Genomic DNA, 15,400 nt, shown 5'->3' with positions numbered 1-15,400 from the left:
AATACTACCAAGAGAGAGAGAGAGAGAGAGAGAGAAACTGAGCCCCTTAAACAAGAACTCCCACATCATTTACGCCCCCCTACCCCCCTCTACCCCCCCCCCGCCCCCCCACACACTTTTTGCACGCTAACACTAACACTGACTCTTCTTCATAGGCCTCACGCTTTGTTCTCTTCTCCACCCAACGCCCTTCTCTTCTTCCTTCCTCTACTCCTCCTCTTCTCTCTCTCAAGTTGCTCCTTCTGTTTTATTTTTATTTTTTCTACATTTACTTTCTTCTATTAATATTTCCATCATTATCATCATTATTCGTGTTATTGTCATCTTTCTTATTGTTATTTTCTTTCTTTTTTTCTTTATTTTCTTCTTATTATTATTATTATTTTCTTTTTCTTTTTTTGTTCTTGTTCTGCTACCTCTTCATCTTCTTCTTCATATTATTATTACTATTATTATTATTATTATTATTATTATTATTATTATTATTATTATTATTATTATTATTATTATCATTATTATTATTATCATATCTTGTTACTGTTAATATTTTTTTTTTCTAATTGGTGGTCGGCATTCATTTTCTTATTTTTGTTTTGCTCCTGAAAACCTCCGAAGTTTCATATTGTTTTATGCAAATCCGAATTAGCATTTTTTTTATTGAATGAACTATTTTTTTTTCCTAATCTTTGTCAGTGTGGAACAAAAGAGCTGATACGCTTTTTACGGCACTGAGTCACGGCCGCCTTTGGTTATGAAGCACAGTTTTAATTAATTCATCATGAAGTGCCGAGTCCTCCAAAGCAACGAAAATGTTTTAAATACTTCACTCATTATTTGATACTTACTGGAACATTTTTACGGCTAATATAAAAGCCTTTGAGTAATTATGACGACTTGATTTATTTGACTCTTCAGAAAGCACCGAGATTAAAAGCAAAATAAAAGTTTAAAATTTTGTAATGCTCATTTTAAGGTCCTGACAAGCTCTACAAACTAATATACAAGCGCTATAGTTGTAGGTAACTCTTCCTCTCTAAGGCTAAGATTGCCGTTGTTCAATTTGGGGTTTTAAATGATTGATATTAACTCATCCAAGTGTTTTCTGAAGTGTTACAAGCTTCTCCTTCTTCTCTTTTGCTTGTATCTATGTTCACTTTTGCACTACCTTCCTTCTTCCTTAATTGATCTGTTTATTATTAATTTCAACTTGTTAGTGCGGTAATTGGTTTGTCTTTTTTAATTCCAGAGAATATAGTTCATAGAAAAATATTCCAAACAGAAAACCTACGCGCGCAAACACGATGTATTTTTCCATCATTTTTTGCTATTTCCATTTTTTTCCATTTTCCAATCATGTCATTTTTCCGTTATATTTTATTTTTCAGTTATTATATTTACCATTTATTTTTGTATATCATTTCTCTTCTTTTTCTATTTTTCTTTTTTTCTACTTACACCCCCTCCCCTGTTTCCTTATTCATCCTCCTATATACTCTTCCATTTCATCTTACTTCTCTTCGCCATTATAATTTTTTTTCCTTTTCTATTCCAGTTTCCTATTCCTCCTTTCTTCCTCCTCCTTCTCCTCCTCCTGTTTCTGCTCCTGTTCCTCCTCTACCTCCTACTTCTCCTCCTCCTCTTCATTTCCTGCCCCACCATACACTCCCGGCGCTGTATTGGGTTCGGCTAATCGGCGCGGCGCACTCCCACAATCACGCAATTATACGCCGCGCCGACAAAAGCCACAATAATATTACCGCGCCACAAAAGAGCCACTTAAGCAAACGGCCGGTGATCGTCTTTTGCATATTAAGCTGTTTACAATCAATTAAGTTCTTATCCTTCCGACAATGAGGATCCAGAACACAAAAATGGCCGCTTTTCACTCCACTAATTGCATTCTGGGAGTTATTAACCAAAATTAACTTAGCATAAATAGCGCATCTCATTCCGAGGCAGGCAGATAATATGCTTTTCTCTCTCTCTCTCTCTCTCTCTCTCTCTCTCTCTCTCTCTCTCTCTCTCTCTCTCTCTCTCTCTCTCTCTCTCTCTCTCTCTCTCTCTCTCTCTCTCTCTCTCTCTTATATAAAACTAGCTACGTATTTTCATTGTATGGGAGAATAAGGACATTTGGAACACACACACACACACACACACACACACACACCTGGTCTCGTTAAGGTGTCGAAGCTCACCTCAGGGAATCTCAAACCAATGAACAGGTGTGAGAGAGAGAGAGAGAGAGAGAGAGAGAGAGAGAGAGAATGCGTGTGTGTGTGTGTGTGTGTGTGTGTCAGGAAGAGCCACAGGGCGTCAACTTTGCTGATTGTTGTACGTCGACCACGGAGGAAGGTGTGAAGAGGGATGGAGGCGAGAGGAGTGAATGGAGAGGAAGAGGAAGAGGAGGAGGAGGAGGAGGAGGAAGACGGGAAGCGAAGGGAAACGATTAAGAGTCTAAGTATGGATGAGAAAGCGGCTGAAAGTAAGAAAATTAATAAGATAAAGAAATAACTGTTTTTCAAGACAAAGGAAGATTATCAAGGAGGGGAAAAAAGCAATAAAAAAATGTGTGAGCAAAACAGAACGGACTTAATACTATACAGACCAGGAAAGAGATGAAGGCGGAAGAAAACGGGATGTTGAAATGATGCTAATGAGGAGGGAAGAACGAGTGCATGAGATGAGTGATGAGCAAAATGAAAATTAATAAAATGTACGAGAAACAATTGGAAAGATGCAATGAAAAATATGTAAAGAAAGAAGACGGAGAGTTTAATGGATAAGTAACGGAAAATATTTATAAAGAGGCAGAGAAGAAAAGGAGCAAAAGGAGTGACGAAAGGGATATAAAGGATGGAGAAATTTTGACGGAAGGGAGGACGAGGATGTGTTGTGTTGTGTTGGCAGCCCTGCTTCCTCCTATTGTGCTCAGCGTTGCAACAGTTGTGATACGTTCCCTTTAGCACAGAATACCAAAAGTTGGGATATTTGCCGTTTTTCTGTTTATCGCGAGAGCAAGTATCCCTCACATTATAGCTATCGTGCACTAGTCAAGGAGAGTTCCCAAAAAAGAATATGAAAACCCGACATTGAGATATTTAGCACAGAATACCAAAAGTTGGGATATTTGCCGTTTTTCTCTATGCTTTATCGGGAGAGCGAGTATCCCTCTCACAGTATAGCTATCGTGCACTAGTCATGGAGGCTTCCCAAAATAAGAATATTAAAACCCGACATTGAGAAAAGAAAAAGAAAAACATGAATCATCCACCTTTACGCCCTAACATATTTTGGGGGAGAATGAGGGTCAACCATACCAAAACAGACCACCGAAAAAAGCGTAATATAAAACACAACGTTGAGAAAATGAAAATATTAAAACATCATTCAGCTTCATACCATACCATCAAAATTATGAGTGAGTCTTTTTGGAGGGAAAGTAAACTCGTTCTTACCAGCACAGAACACCAAAAGAAGGATGATATGAAAACACAACATCGAGAAAAGGAAATTATAAAGAAACATCATACATACTTAAGTCCAAATATCAACAAAAATATGGATGAGTCTTTTCTGGGGATTAGAAATTAGTCTCCATAGAAAGAGTAAACTGAACAAAAAAAGCATAACGTGACCAGCAAAGTAAAGAGAGAATCACATAAAAGAAGCGAAGAACACAAGCAAAGGATAACATGACCAGCAAAGTAAAGAGAGAATCACATAACAGAAGCGAAGAACACAAGCAAAGGATAACATGACCAGCAAAGTAAAGAGAGAATCACATAATAGAACCCAAGAACACAGGCAGACGATAACATCACCAGACGAAGCCCACCAATCGATCTCGTCATTAAATTCTGCACGATCGAATGTCCTCAAAATCATTATTCTCCTCCGTTTGTTTAGTGCAAGTACAGGTAATGGCGTTCCTTTTACCATCTTCCCTTAATTAATTACGAACAGGTGATATCAGGTAAGGTACTTCAATGTAAAAACGAAAGCCTGACCTGCAGATAGTTTGTAATCACTATAAACGCTAACCAAAACAACAGGAAGAACAAGACGCTAGATGGCGCCACTGTAAACACTTCCCTGCGCCATAATGGACCCTGGAGCCGACCACCGAACCCTCACTAAAAAAGACTGCCGGCGCCATAGACGAACCGTAAAAATAATAAATAGATAAATAAAAAAATATCGACGCATCTATACACCGCTGTCAGCTGATTGTGGGAACCGAATTGTTAGGGCAAGACTTCGATCAGGGGCGCCATTTTGTATTCTAATCATCATCATATCTCCCTCCCTCCCTCCCGCCCCTCTGACGTCCCAACCTCTTTCATTACATTGCTTTCTGTTTATATTATTCCTCGCCCCCTTTGCCCTTCACTCATTTTTCCCACAGTCCCTCTCGACCACCCCCTCTCCCTCCTTCCTTCTCCCTCTGCCCCCTTCCTCCACCCTCCCTCTCTCTCTCTCCCTCCCTCTGTCCCTTTCCATCGCCCTCCCTTCCTCTTCTTATTTCTCCCTCTGTTCCCTTCCATCACTCTCCCTTCCTCTCCCTTCTTCCTCTGCCCCCTTCCTCCACCCTCCCTCCCTCTCTCTCTCCCTCCCTCTGTCCCTTTCCATCGCCCTCCCTTCCTCTTCTTATTTCTCCCTCTGTTCCCTTCCATCACTCTCCCTTCCTCTCCTTCCTTCTCCCTCTGCCTCATCCTTTTCCTTCTCCCTATAACCTTCCCTTCGCTCCCTTTCTCCCTTCCTATCAACTGTCCCCCTACACTACCCTCCCTTCCTCCCTTTATCCCCATCAGCTCCCTTTTCGAACTGGCATCCTTCCTTCCCTCTAACTCTCCCTTTGAATTTCATCTCCCTTCCTCCTTTCCTCTCATCTGTCCCCCTTCACCAACCTCCCTCCCTTCCTCCCTCCTCTTCGAACTGCCATCTCCCTTCCTCCTTACCTCTCATCTGTCCTCCTTCACCTCCCTCCCTCCCTACTATGTCCCCTTTCGAACTGCCATCCTTCCTTCCCTCTACTTCCCTTCTATTCTCTCTCTCTCTCTCTCTCTCTCTCTCTCTCTCTCTCTCTCTCTCTCTCTCTCTCTCTCTCTCTCTCTCTCTCTCTCTCTCTCTCTCTCTCTCTCTCTCTCTCTCTCTCTCTCTCTCTCTCTCTCTCTCTCTCTCTCTCTCTCTCTCCCTACAGCTGGACAAGGAGGAAAGGATGCGTCGGAGGGGGATTAAGAGGAGTGTGTTGACAGGAGGTTTAGCTACGGCGAGATTATACGAACTAGCGCGGTGTTCCTCTCTCTCTCAGGTATTTTGGGGCCCCGTGAGGAATTTTGTGGGAATGAGGTGGAGTTTGGGTGAGTTTTTGGGGTTGCTTGTGTGTGGGGGTGAGGGGTGGGGGTGGGGTGGGGTGGGGGGGAAGGGGAGTGTGGGGGAGGGGGTGTGTTTGTGTGCTTGTGTGGGGGGGTCCGTGTGTGTGTGTGTGTGTGTGTGTGTGTGTGTGTGTGTGTGTGTGTGTGTGTGTCTCTCTCTCTCTCTCTCTCTCTCTCTCTCTCTCTCTCTCTCTCTCTCTCTCTCTCTCTCTCTCTCTCTCTCTCTCTCTCTCTCTCTCTCTCTCTCTCTCTCTCTCGTATATATGTATTGTATCTAGTAAGTTCCTATATATGATATCCCATGTAAATATTTAGTAATTAAGATAAAAGAGTAGTTAAAGAAAAGTCTTATATATGATATCTATATTACATGTAAAATATTTAGTAATTAAGAGAAAACCCATTGTACATTGTACTTTAATGGAATAAAGCATTCTGATTCTGATTCTCTCTCTCTCTCTCTCTCTCTCTCTCTCTCTCTCTCTCTCTCTCTCTCTCTCTCTCTCTCTCTCTCTCTCTCTCTCTCTCTCTCTGCGGTATTAAAATGTAGCTTTTTTTGTATATTTTGTTCGCCTGTCTGATTTGTTGTTGATTTGTTTTTGTTTTTGTTTTTTTGTTGATGATGTCGATGTTGTTGTTGATGTTTATTAACTTGTAAACATACGCATCTCATAATGTTAACAAGATAGTGATGTATATTTTCTGCACACATACACGCATGCCAGAACACACACACACACACACACACACACACACACACACACACACAGCGATAAACAAAGAGATAAAAAGGATAAACATAAAGAGATGATGAAGAGTTGCGCAAAAATTAAGCATAAAACTCACACAACACTGACCGCGCGTCAAAAGTGTTATAACAAAATTGCTTAATGCCTCCAAATCACATCACACGCCGTTCCCATTTAGCAAAAACTTTAATCACACTCACGCGGCCCAAAAATTATCTCATTAAGCCGGCAAAATCTTTCTCTGAGTAAAAAACAAAAGCCGAGCGCAAATAAAAAATATATTTATACATGAATTACTGAACTGATAAATGACGGCAGCAAAATATTTCAACACATTTTTTTATCTGTATTTTTCAGTAATTATCGGAAAAAAAATAGCGAAGGCCGTGTTGCTTCAGCGTGTCAAGGAATACTGTGTGATTAAAACAACTCTTCCCCCACCCAGTGATAAATAAATAAATATAATTGAATACCCGCAAGGAATTAAATGTAAAACGACGATGAAGACGAAACGGAAAAAAATGTTTGAGATTTTAAAAACAATTATAAACGAGGAAAAAACTACTGAAAATCTGAATAAAAATGGAAAAGTTTGAACTAGTATATATTTTTTAATCATAATGCAAACAAAAAACTATATGAATTTAAATACCTGGAGAGTTAAGTGATATGACGATTATTAACGGAAGAACAAAAATAATGAAGCCAAAGTTATCCGATCACAATGCTTGAAGACAACAAAAATTAACAACGGTCTGCAGCATACTTCGCCTTGTGTATGAGACTTGTGGTATTTATTATTTATGATCCGGCAGGTCATTTGAGTCTTTATGGACCCTGAAGACAGAAAAAAATAAATAAGAAAATAAATTATCCTGAATATCCTCTTTCATATAGTAGTTACGGGAAACATTCAACGCTGGATGGGATTATTTTTTCAACCTTCTGTGTTTGGGTCGAGACTAGAACAGTGAAAAAGTGCTACGTTCTTCTATGCTTCGTTTTGCTTATTATGACTCAAAGAATCTTAACATAGGGTGGCTTTAACATGAATGAGCTGGGTGAGATTTTTTTTTCTACCTTCTGTGATCAAGAGCTCTGAGTTCCAATACGTTATTTTATTCTATCGCTTCATATTTTTCCGCTTCTTACGTATAAATTTTTCTACCTATATCAAATTTTATTCATCCACTCATCTTTTTTTTTACAGCAGAGGAGACAGCACAAGGGCAAAAAAAAAAAACGAAACAATAATGAAGAAAAAAACCTCTATTCGCTGCTCCTATATCTATTAAGTAATCTACAATTTAGTTACTCATCTTTCCATTTGTATTTGTTTACCTATCTACGTGTTTACTCTTTCTCTCCGTCTGTTTATTCATGTATCCACTTAGTTAGCCGCCCATCAACCATCGTCTGTTTTGCTGTGACACGTTCAGAGAGACAAAAGGTTTCTCTTGCTCTGCCGCCCCAATCACGGCGCGCCAGTCCCCGCCATTACCATGCCGCCCGTCACCATGGACCTGGACGCTGATCAACGACGCACGTACACACACACACACACACACACACACACACACACACACACACACACACACACACACACACACACACACACACACACACAGATGATGATGATGATGAGTAATTGCCAGCGGTCTAGTGAGGGTTAGTTATGTCAATGGACGGGGAATAGCAGTTAGCAAGATAAATAAATGAGGTGGATGAGATTTTTTTTTCTAGTTTCTGTGATTGGTTCGAGACTGGAACTGTGAAAATGTGCTACGTTCTTCTACGCTTCGTTTTGACTCTTATGACTCTAGAATCTTAACATAGCGTGGCTTTAACATGAATGAGGTGGATGAGATTTTTTTTTTCTAGTTTCTGTGACTGGGTCAAGACTAGAACAGTTGAAAAGTGCTACGTCCTTCTACGCTTCGTTTTGCCTATTATGACTCTAGAATCTTAACATAGCGTGGCTTAACATGAATGAACTGAATGAGATTTTTTTTCTAGCTTCTGTGATTGGGTCGAGACTAGAACAGTGGAAAAGTGATACGTTCTTCTGCGCTTCGTTTTGCCTATTATGACTCTAGAATCTTAACATAGGGTGGCTTAACATGAATGAACTGAATGAGATTTTTTTTCTAGCTTCTGTGATTGGGTCAAGACTAGAACAGTGAAAAAGTGCTACGTCTTTCTACGCTTCGTTTTGCCTATTATGAGTAGAACTTTAACATCTATATGCGTGACTTTAATGTGCATCTCTTCATTTTTTTTATTTTTTTATTTCAAACTCAGATAGCCCACCGGAATACTAGATGAAGTTATTTTACTGAACATTATTATTATGGTGATTTTAGGCGCTAATCACTGCATTATTGGAAGATCCTGACGCGTTTCCTCTTACTGTATGTTTATTCTATTGCAAGTGCCGTAAATTTGAAGGCATTGGTATACCAGATAATTATGATGATACTATTTTTTAAACATTTTTATTGCAGATAATTTAGATGCTGATTGCTGTGTGCTGCGAATAATATAAGTCATTGAAAATTTTTATTATTGATGATTTTAGGTAGGTAACTTATCATTAATTAATAGTATAATCTTCACGGCCGAAAAGACGCTTCAATGAAAATCAAAGTAACCGTGGGCTGACATATTGAACATTCTCTTCCCCGGATCATCCCTAAAGGTCCTATTATTTCCTGGCAGAGCTAATTATTTCTATATCAGCTCTTCCTTATTTTACCTATTTTCCCTTAGCCTCGATCTCTTCCTGCATCACTCACTCAGTAACGCTATACGTCCCTTTTATCAAGACTTTCTCCCACCACATGCAAACTTCATCACTATCGCCAGCTCTTTTATGTAGCGAACCTTTCCTTAATTAAATCATGAAGCTTCCCTCACACCGAAAGCCGATCCTAACATAGAAATCCTTCCTCTTGCCTCCAATCTTCCCTGATGTAACCAACCGTTCCTTAATATCACTGACGTTAGTTGCTTGTGTATCATCAATCTTTCACTACATCATAATCTTCCTGGACATCACAGAAGCTTCCCTCACCAACACTCTCCCTTTACCCCCTGTGTGGCAGACACCACGCCCAGAGTCACTCCATGCATCCTCACTTGATTACTATCGTCAAGACAGTCTGGTGTTTTCCCTTAATTAACTTTCGAAGGCCAATGATAAAAAAATAAATATAGGACAGAATTCTGTACTGAAATATTTATGTGTTGTGTGTTAATGCTGTACATCAGGTGCTAATTAAATGTAGGAAAGAATTATCGACTTTTCTTATTTTGTGGGTTAACCAAATTAGTATAAGCAGGAATCAATGCTTGTGCATAATTATGAAGTAACGGGAGATAATTATGTGTTCTGTGAAACAAAATATTTATCATAATCCTCATCATTTTAACATAATTATTTTCATTATCATTACTACTGCTACTATTAATGTACTACTACTACTATTACTACTACTACTACTACTACTACTACTACTACCAATAATAATAATAATAATAATAATAATAATAATAATAATAATAATAATAATAATAATAATAATAATAATAATAATGCTTCTGCTGCTGCTGCTACTAATACATGAATTGACAAGTGCTTCTAGAGCTGCCGTGTGAGGACCTCAGTTCACAAACCGATTGATCACTCACTCGCTCACTCACCCGGCGCCTTCGGGCAGCTTCAAACTCTCACAAACACTGACTGTAAGCAAATAAAGTGTAAGATGTATCAGCACCATAACAAGTTTTCTGCCCACTTCGATAAAGTTATCCAGAGGTGCAGGTTTAGAGTCTTATTTAGTGTGTCAATCAAGTGTGGCGGTGACCTGCATGTGATTCATGTTTGCAGTGTGTTGCTAGGTGGTGCATGTGGTGAGGGACAGACGGGGGGCGGCATGGCGGCGGTGCTGAGGGGCCTCGCGAGGGCACGCGGAGCAGAGCAAGGAAGGGCCAAGGTGGGAGGCCTACTTTAACAGTGTAAATATTTAGCATGTTCTGGTGTCATTTAGTGCGTGTGTGCCTCGCGGCGGCCCGCCAGCACCGTGCCCGGGGCTGCCCGGCCCGGGGCGCCGCCTCTTCCCGCGGCGGCGGCGACTCATGGAGGTTCAAATGAAACTATGGATGTAACAAAAAAGCTCATATATATTATGCGTATGTTACAGTGTTAAATATTATCAAGATATACACATCGGTCTGTCCTAGATGTACACTGATCTGCCAGTACTCGCACACATGGGATCCTATGCGTACAGGAAGTCTATACGTACATGAATTCGTCTATACGTACACAGCTGAAGGCGCATGTACTTCACGTCCGTGGCGACACACACGCGGCTGACGGGGGCCGAGGGGCCACGCCCGTGCCGTTCACTGCAGGGCGGCACGCTCCTCAGCCCCTGCACGGGAGGGCGTGGGCGTGCCCGGCGGCGACGGCGGCGGCGGCCACGCCACAACGTCTTGCCCTCTTTGGTTTCACTCGAGACGGCCGGCGGCCACGCCAGCGCCCGCCGCCCGCTGCCCCGCCTCACCCACTCTGCCGCCGCGGGCAGGGTGGGCGCCAGACGACCCTGGGAGGCGCTGAGCCTGCCTGTCCTGGCGGCTCAGTACTTGGCGGTGTCGTCGTAGTAGGCCGGGTACTTGTAGGAGGTGCGGAAGCCCAGCTGGCAGGAGGGGTTGGTCAGGAGTCGCTGGGACTCGAACATTTCACGCACGTTGGGGAAGCCTCCGTCCACGGCGCCGCCGCCTCCGGCCGTCTCCAGCGGCTGCGAGTACCAGGAGCCGTGGGAGCGGGAGTAGGCCGCCGCCGCTGCCGCCGCCTGCATGGTCATGCCGCCCACGACGGGGCTGCCGCCGTTCATGGCTGCACTGCCGCAGGCGGTCATGTCGTCGGAGGAGGGCGTCGGGAACACGGAGGGGGCGCGGGTGTCGCTGTACTGGCAGTAGCCCATCGTGTCGTAGTACATGTTGGAACGGTACTGCTGCTGCTGAGCCTCGGTCAGCAGCGCCCCTGGGCTGGCCTCGCGCCCTACAGCCTCCCGGGAGCCCGGCACCAGGGAGTCCACGCTGAAGGAGGAGCCGACGTCCAGGTACGAGCCTTCGTGCCCACCTCCATTGGCGGAGGTGGTGGGAAGGCTAGAGGCCAGGTGGGCGTGGGCGTGCAGCGGCGGGGTGTGGGTTTGCGTGTGGAGGGGCGGCGTGTGAGTGTGGCCGTGCAGGGGCGGGGTGTGGGCCGAGGCCTTCACCTCGGGCAGGCAGGCCGCTGGAAGCTCTGGGGAGTCCTGAGGCTCTGTCTTGGGCTGACAGAGGGGCGAGATCGGGGTCCCGCTCCCCGCCTGCACCCCGTCCCCCTCCTGCGGCCCGCCCACCACCGGCCCGGCCTGCGGGTGTTGAGGTCCTGGCCCAGCCTGCTGCTGCTGTGCCTGCTGCGGCGGCGGGGGACGAGCAGCTGCCTGCTGCTGTGCCTGCTGGGCGTGCTGCGTGAGGGCAACAGGGTCAGGCTGCTGTGCCCTTTGGTCCCCCTCTACGCCTGTGGTCGTGTGCTGCTGCTGCTGCTGCTGCTGTTGCTGCTGCTGTTCCTGCTGCCGCTTGAGTGCCTCCTCCTTCTCCCTGTTGGCGTTGGCGTCCTTCTTCTTGAAGCGTTTCCGGCGGCGCAGGTAGGAGCCGTTGTCGAACATGTTCCTGGCCTCGGGGTCCAGCGTCCAGTACGACCCCTTGCCCGGCTTCTTGTCGTCGCGGGGGATCTTGACGAAGCACTCGTTGAGGCTCAGGTTGTGGCGGATGCTGTTCTGCCAGCCCTGCTTGTTCTCCCGATAGTAGGGGAAGCGCTCCATGATGAACTGGTAGATGCCGTTGAGGGTGACGCGCTGGTCAGGGTTGTTCTGGATGGCCATGGTAATGAGGGCGATATAGGAGTAGGGCGGCTTCACCATGTCCTTGGGCGGCGGGTGCTGCTGCGTGGTGTAGCCGTACGGGTGGTAGCGGCTCATGGCGCTGTACCCGTCGTAACAGTAGGCGTTGGGTGCCATGGTGGACATCTGCTGCAGCGCCGCCGGCGGGTAGGTGGCCGCCGCGTGGCGGTAGTAGGACTGCTGGTCCCCGAACAGCGTGTGCATTTTGACGGGGTAGGCTGACCACTGATCACACATGGCTACACAGCATTCTGGGTCTACCCCGCGAGAGGTAGACCCTGGGACTTCCCTACTGAGGAAAATTTAAGCCAAGTGGAAGCGAGGGCTGCGGGCGGCGGCGAGGGGAGCCCGGGGACACAGGGCGGCGAGGCGGCTGTGGCGGGCGGACGAGCGGAAGGTCGGGCGACACCACACACACACCCTCGCCGCCGTCACCACCGCAGCACCGCGCCCACTTACCCCACTCGCTATTTTCACTTCACCAGCAACATCACCGCCGGAGACACAGCACGAGGCGGGCACCACTAACCCTCGCCACTCCCTGCTGGGCGGCGGGCGGCTGTGAGGGAGGCGGAGGGTGGCGGGGCGGCAGGCGGAGGGCGGCGCTGGGTGGCGGCGAGGGGTCCTGGCCAGGGCGTGGGCGGCGGGGGCGTACACGATGTAATCCGCTGTTATCTGTCCCTCACACTTGACCGTCTCAGGCACAGGCCGCCGCGAGTACTGTGGAGGCCGAGTACGGAATACAAATCAGTCCACCTTCGTTATCTTTCGCGTCGGTGAGATTTCTTGGCTCGCGGATTGATTAAAATAGCGAAAACACATCGACAGTCTTTTTCTTATGGTTCCAACAATGCTAAAGCAAACAGTCGTGTTGCTACTCCAAACACCGCAAGAATTAGTCGCGGCTGCTGAGTCAACAAACGGCCACCGCCGCGGCGAGCTACTCTCTGGTTCCGCTCCAAAGGCCGACTGAACTATCTTAAAGTCTAGGAAAATTTACTTTAAGCCAAGTTCAATCCTTCGCCATGTTATACTTAGGCCACGCCCACCCGCCTCTGGACCAATGGCGTGGCGGCTTCCTCGCTTCCTCGCCAATGAGTGGCCGCCTATCGTCCCGGCCGACCACTCACGGCGCGCCTCGCCTGAGTTATGATCCCGCGCCCCGCCCGCTGATATCGTATGATTGGTAACTGAGGGGAGCAAATTACTGGGTCCTGCCCCTCGCAATTTTCCCCCTTTAATCTGAGGGGACAATTCCCAAGTCTCAGAGGGTAATTTGGCGCCAACACTTCTAACCCCTCCGCCCGGGACGATAATCCAGCCTAAAGAGATTAGCTCCAGCTCAATAAAAGTTATCCAAACACGGCGGCTGCGGGGGGCGGCGAGGGGGCTGGAGAGGGCGAGCGGGAAGGAAGGGAGACTGAGAAAACACGGAGGGGCCACCAAACAGGTTTACACAGCGGTTTTAACAAATCCGGCGTAATAAAGTCCACGGGGCCAGCTGGGGCTCGCTGAAGCTCTCTCTCCTCCTTGATCACATCCAGTCTTGAACCAGAGGTGACGCCGGGCGTGCAGGGCGGCGAGGGGCGGCGGGCCGGCAGCTCCTCCTCAAACACTCCATTTCAGGAAAGCGCGGGAACGGCTGCCCCTGAATCCATGGCGGAGCGGGAGGTCTTCGGAAAAAACAAGGTGTCCTCAGATCCAGGTGGGCGTCCCTTCCTCCCTCGTGGTCCCCGGCGGGCTAAAACTACCTCCGGCCGCGTGAAGGAGGATTACAAGACGCTGTACCGGCGCGGCGTTATTAGCGTTTGCTGGAGGACGAGGTGACGGCCATAAAACTCCCCCTCCGAGGCGCCGGCAAGCCCCGCCCACTTCCAGCGCGCCGAGGCCTGGAACCACCATGACTCGCCTTCTCCGCTGCTGCTGCCGCCTCCGCCTTAGCCTCCTCCTCCTCCTCCAACCCTCGGCCCGTCAGGCATTGTTTGCACAGGTTAGTTTTCTCTCTGTAATGTCCTCGAAAAACTGCGGTATCTTCTCTCCTTCTTCCTTACGCAAGAGCGCGGCACAAAGTTCATCTGTCTCAATCCGTCCCCGGGCCACTCCCGCGGACAAAGCCTTCCACTTCCACTCCTCTGGCGCGGTGAATCACTCCCTGACGCGCCTCTACTGCGGGTGTGTGAGGGGCAGGCGGTGAGGGAGGGCGAGGGAGAGCCGCTCTGCTGTATCTCGCCCTGACGGAGGCAATGGACTAGGCGCTATCGGTCATGTTGGGGCTAAACGGGAGCCTTGTTCTGTGCGCCGCTGCAGCTGTTCTCGCCGTCCAGTTGCTGAGATTCTGTGATAAATGAGTGTTGAGTTGCCTCGCCTTCCTCCCCTCGCCCCCAACGCTGTCTGCTTAAGAATTCCACAACACAGACAGCGAAAGAAATGCTGGTTGTGATAATTACTAACAAAGGGTCATATCTTCTCTCTCTACTCCTTTTTCTCGTCCTTGTTTTGTTCCTCGTTTCATCTATAATAAAATAATAAGCGCCGGAAAATATGAAAGTAGAGAGAGTAACGGTAAGTACTCATATATCATCCCTTAATAAAGCCCAACGTACTGTGAGAAGACTAACATTAAGCAACATTAATTTCAGTCTGTCAGCGCCGAGTTTATTAATCCAGTTTCCTTTGTGCGTCGCCGAAACTCGCATGCGAAAGTTTCATATCTCATCCCTCGGTACATATTGCACATTAATTGCTTCATCATATATACAGTGAAACAAGGGAAAAATACAAACATAAATTCACGTTCATAACTCTTAATCCTTAAAATCCTCCCACTCAAAAACATAACTGAATAAAACAGAACTAAATATCTATAAAGAACAAAGGTTAAAAGAGTAGGAAAAAGACAGCGGAGGAACAACAAGCAAAGACGAGGAGGAATAAATATAAACAATTCAACGGAGCAACACAAGAGTAGAATTAATATTATTTTTTTGCAAAGTATATATATTATCTTCGCCATTAAAACATTCTGAATCGCTCCATAAAGCAGTCTCTTCCTAGGAGTAGCGAAGGAGGAACATGAATAGAAAAAAAAAATAGCCGAGGAGGAGGAGGAGAAGGAAGTGCTGGCGGTGGCTGTAGAGGAGTATAAGGATGAACTGTAATAATAAAAGTAATAGTATCCGTAAAGAGAGAAGAGGAGGAGAAGGCGAAGGAGGAGGAGGAGGAAAAGAAAAATATACAAGAATGAAGAAGAGGAAGAGGAGTAGTATAAGAATGAATCATGATAGTAATAGAAGTAGAAGTTACCAATAAATTAAGAAAAGGAAAAGGA

At 46.0% G+C, this 15,400-nt stretch overlaps 1 protein-coding gene across 1 annotated transcript; it reads right to left on the bottom strand.

Annotated features, from left to right (window-relative positions):
* Positions 1-10,613: 10,613 nt before the first annotated feature.
* LOC126998104 (forkhead box C1-A-like) lies at positions 10,614-14,062 on the bottom strand. The gene has a single exon (XM_050859499.1). The coding sequence runs from the start codon at positions 12,307-12,309 to the stop codon at positions 10,765-10,767; it is 1,545 nt and encodes a 514-aa protein (XP_050715456.1). The 5' UTR covers positions 12,310-14,062; the 3' UTR covers positions 10,614-10,764.
* Between the last annotated feature and the right edge of the window lie 1,338 nt (positions 14,063-15,400).

Source organism: Eriocheir sinensis, chromosome 13, assembly GCF_024679095.1.
Source record: "Eriocheir sinensis breed Jianghai 21 chromosome 13, ASM2467909v1, whole genome shotgun sequence".
Taxonomy (NCBI): Eukaryota; Metazoa; Arthropoda; class Malacostraca; order Decapoda; family Varunidae; genus Eriocheir; species Eriocheir sinensis.
Note: the sequence above shows the minus strand (reverse complement) of the source record. Positions and strands in the feature narration are given on the sequence as shown.

Coding starts and splice junctions, on each gene's coding strand:
- LOC126998104 (XM_050859499.1), bottom strand. CDS start 12,309: ATGTGTGATCAGTGGTCAGCCTACCCCGTCAAAATGCACACGCTGTTC.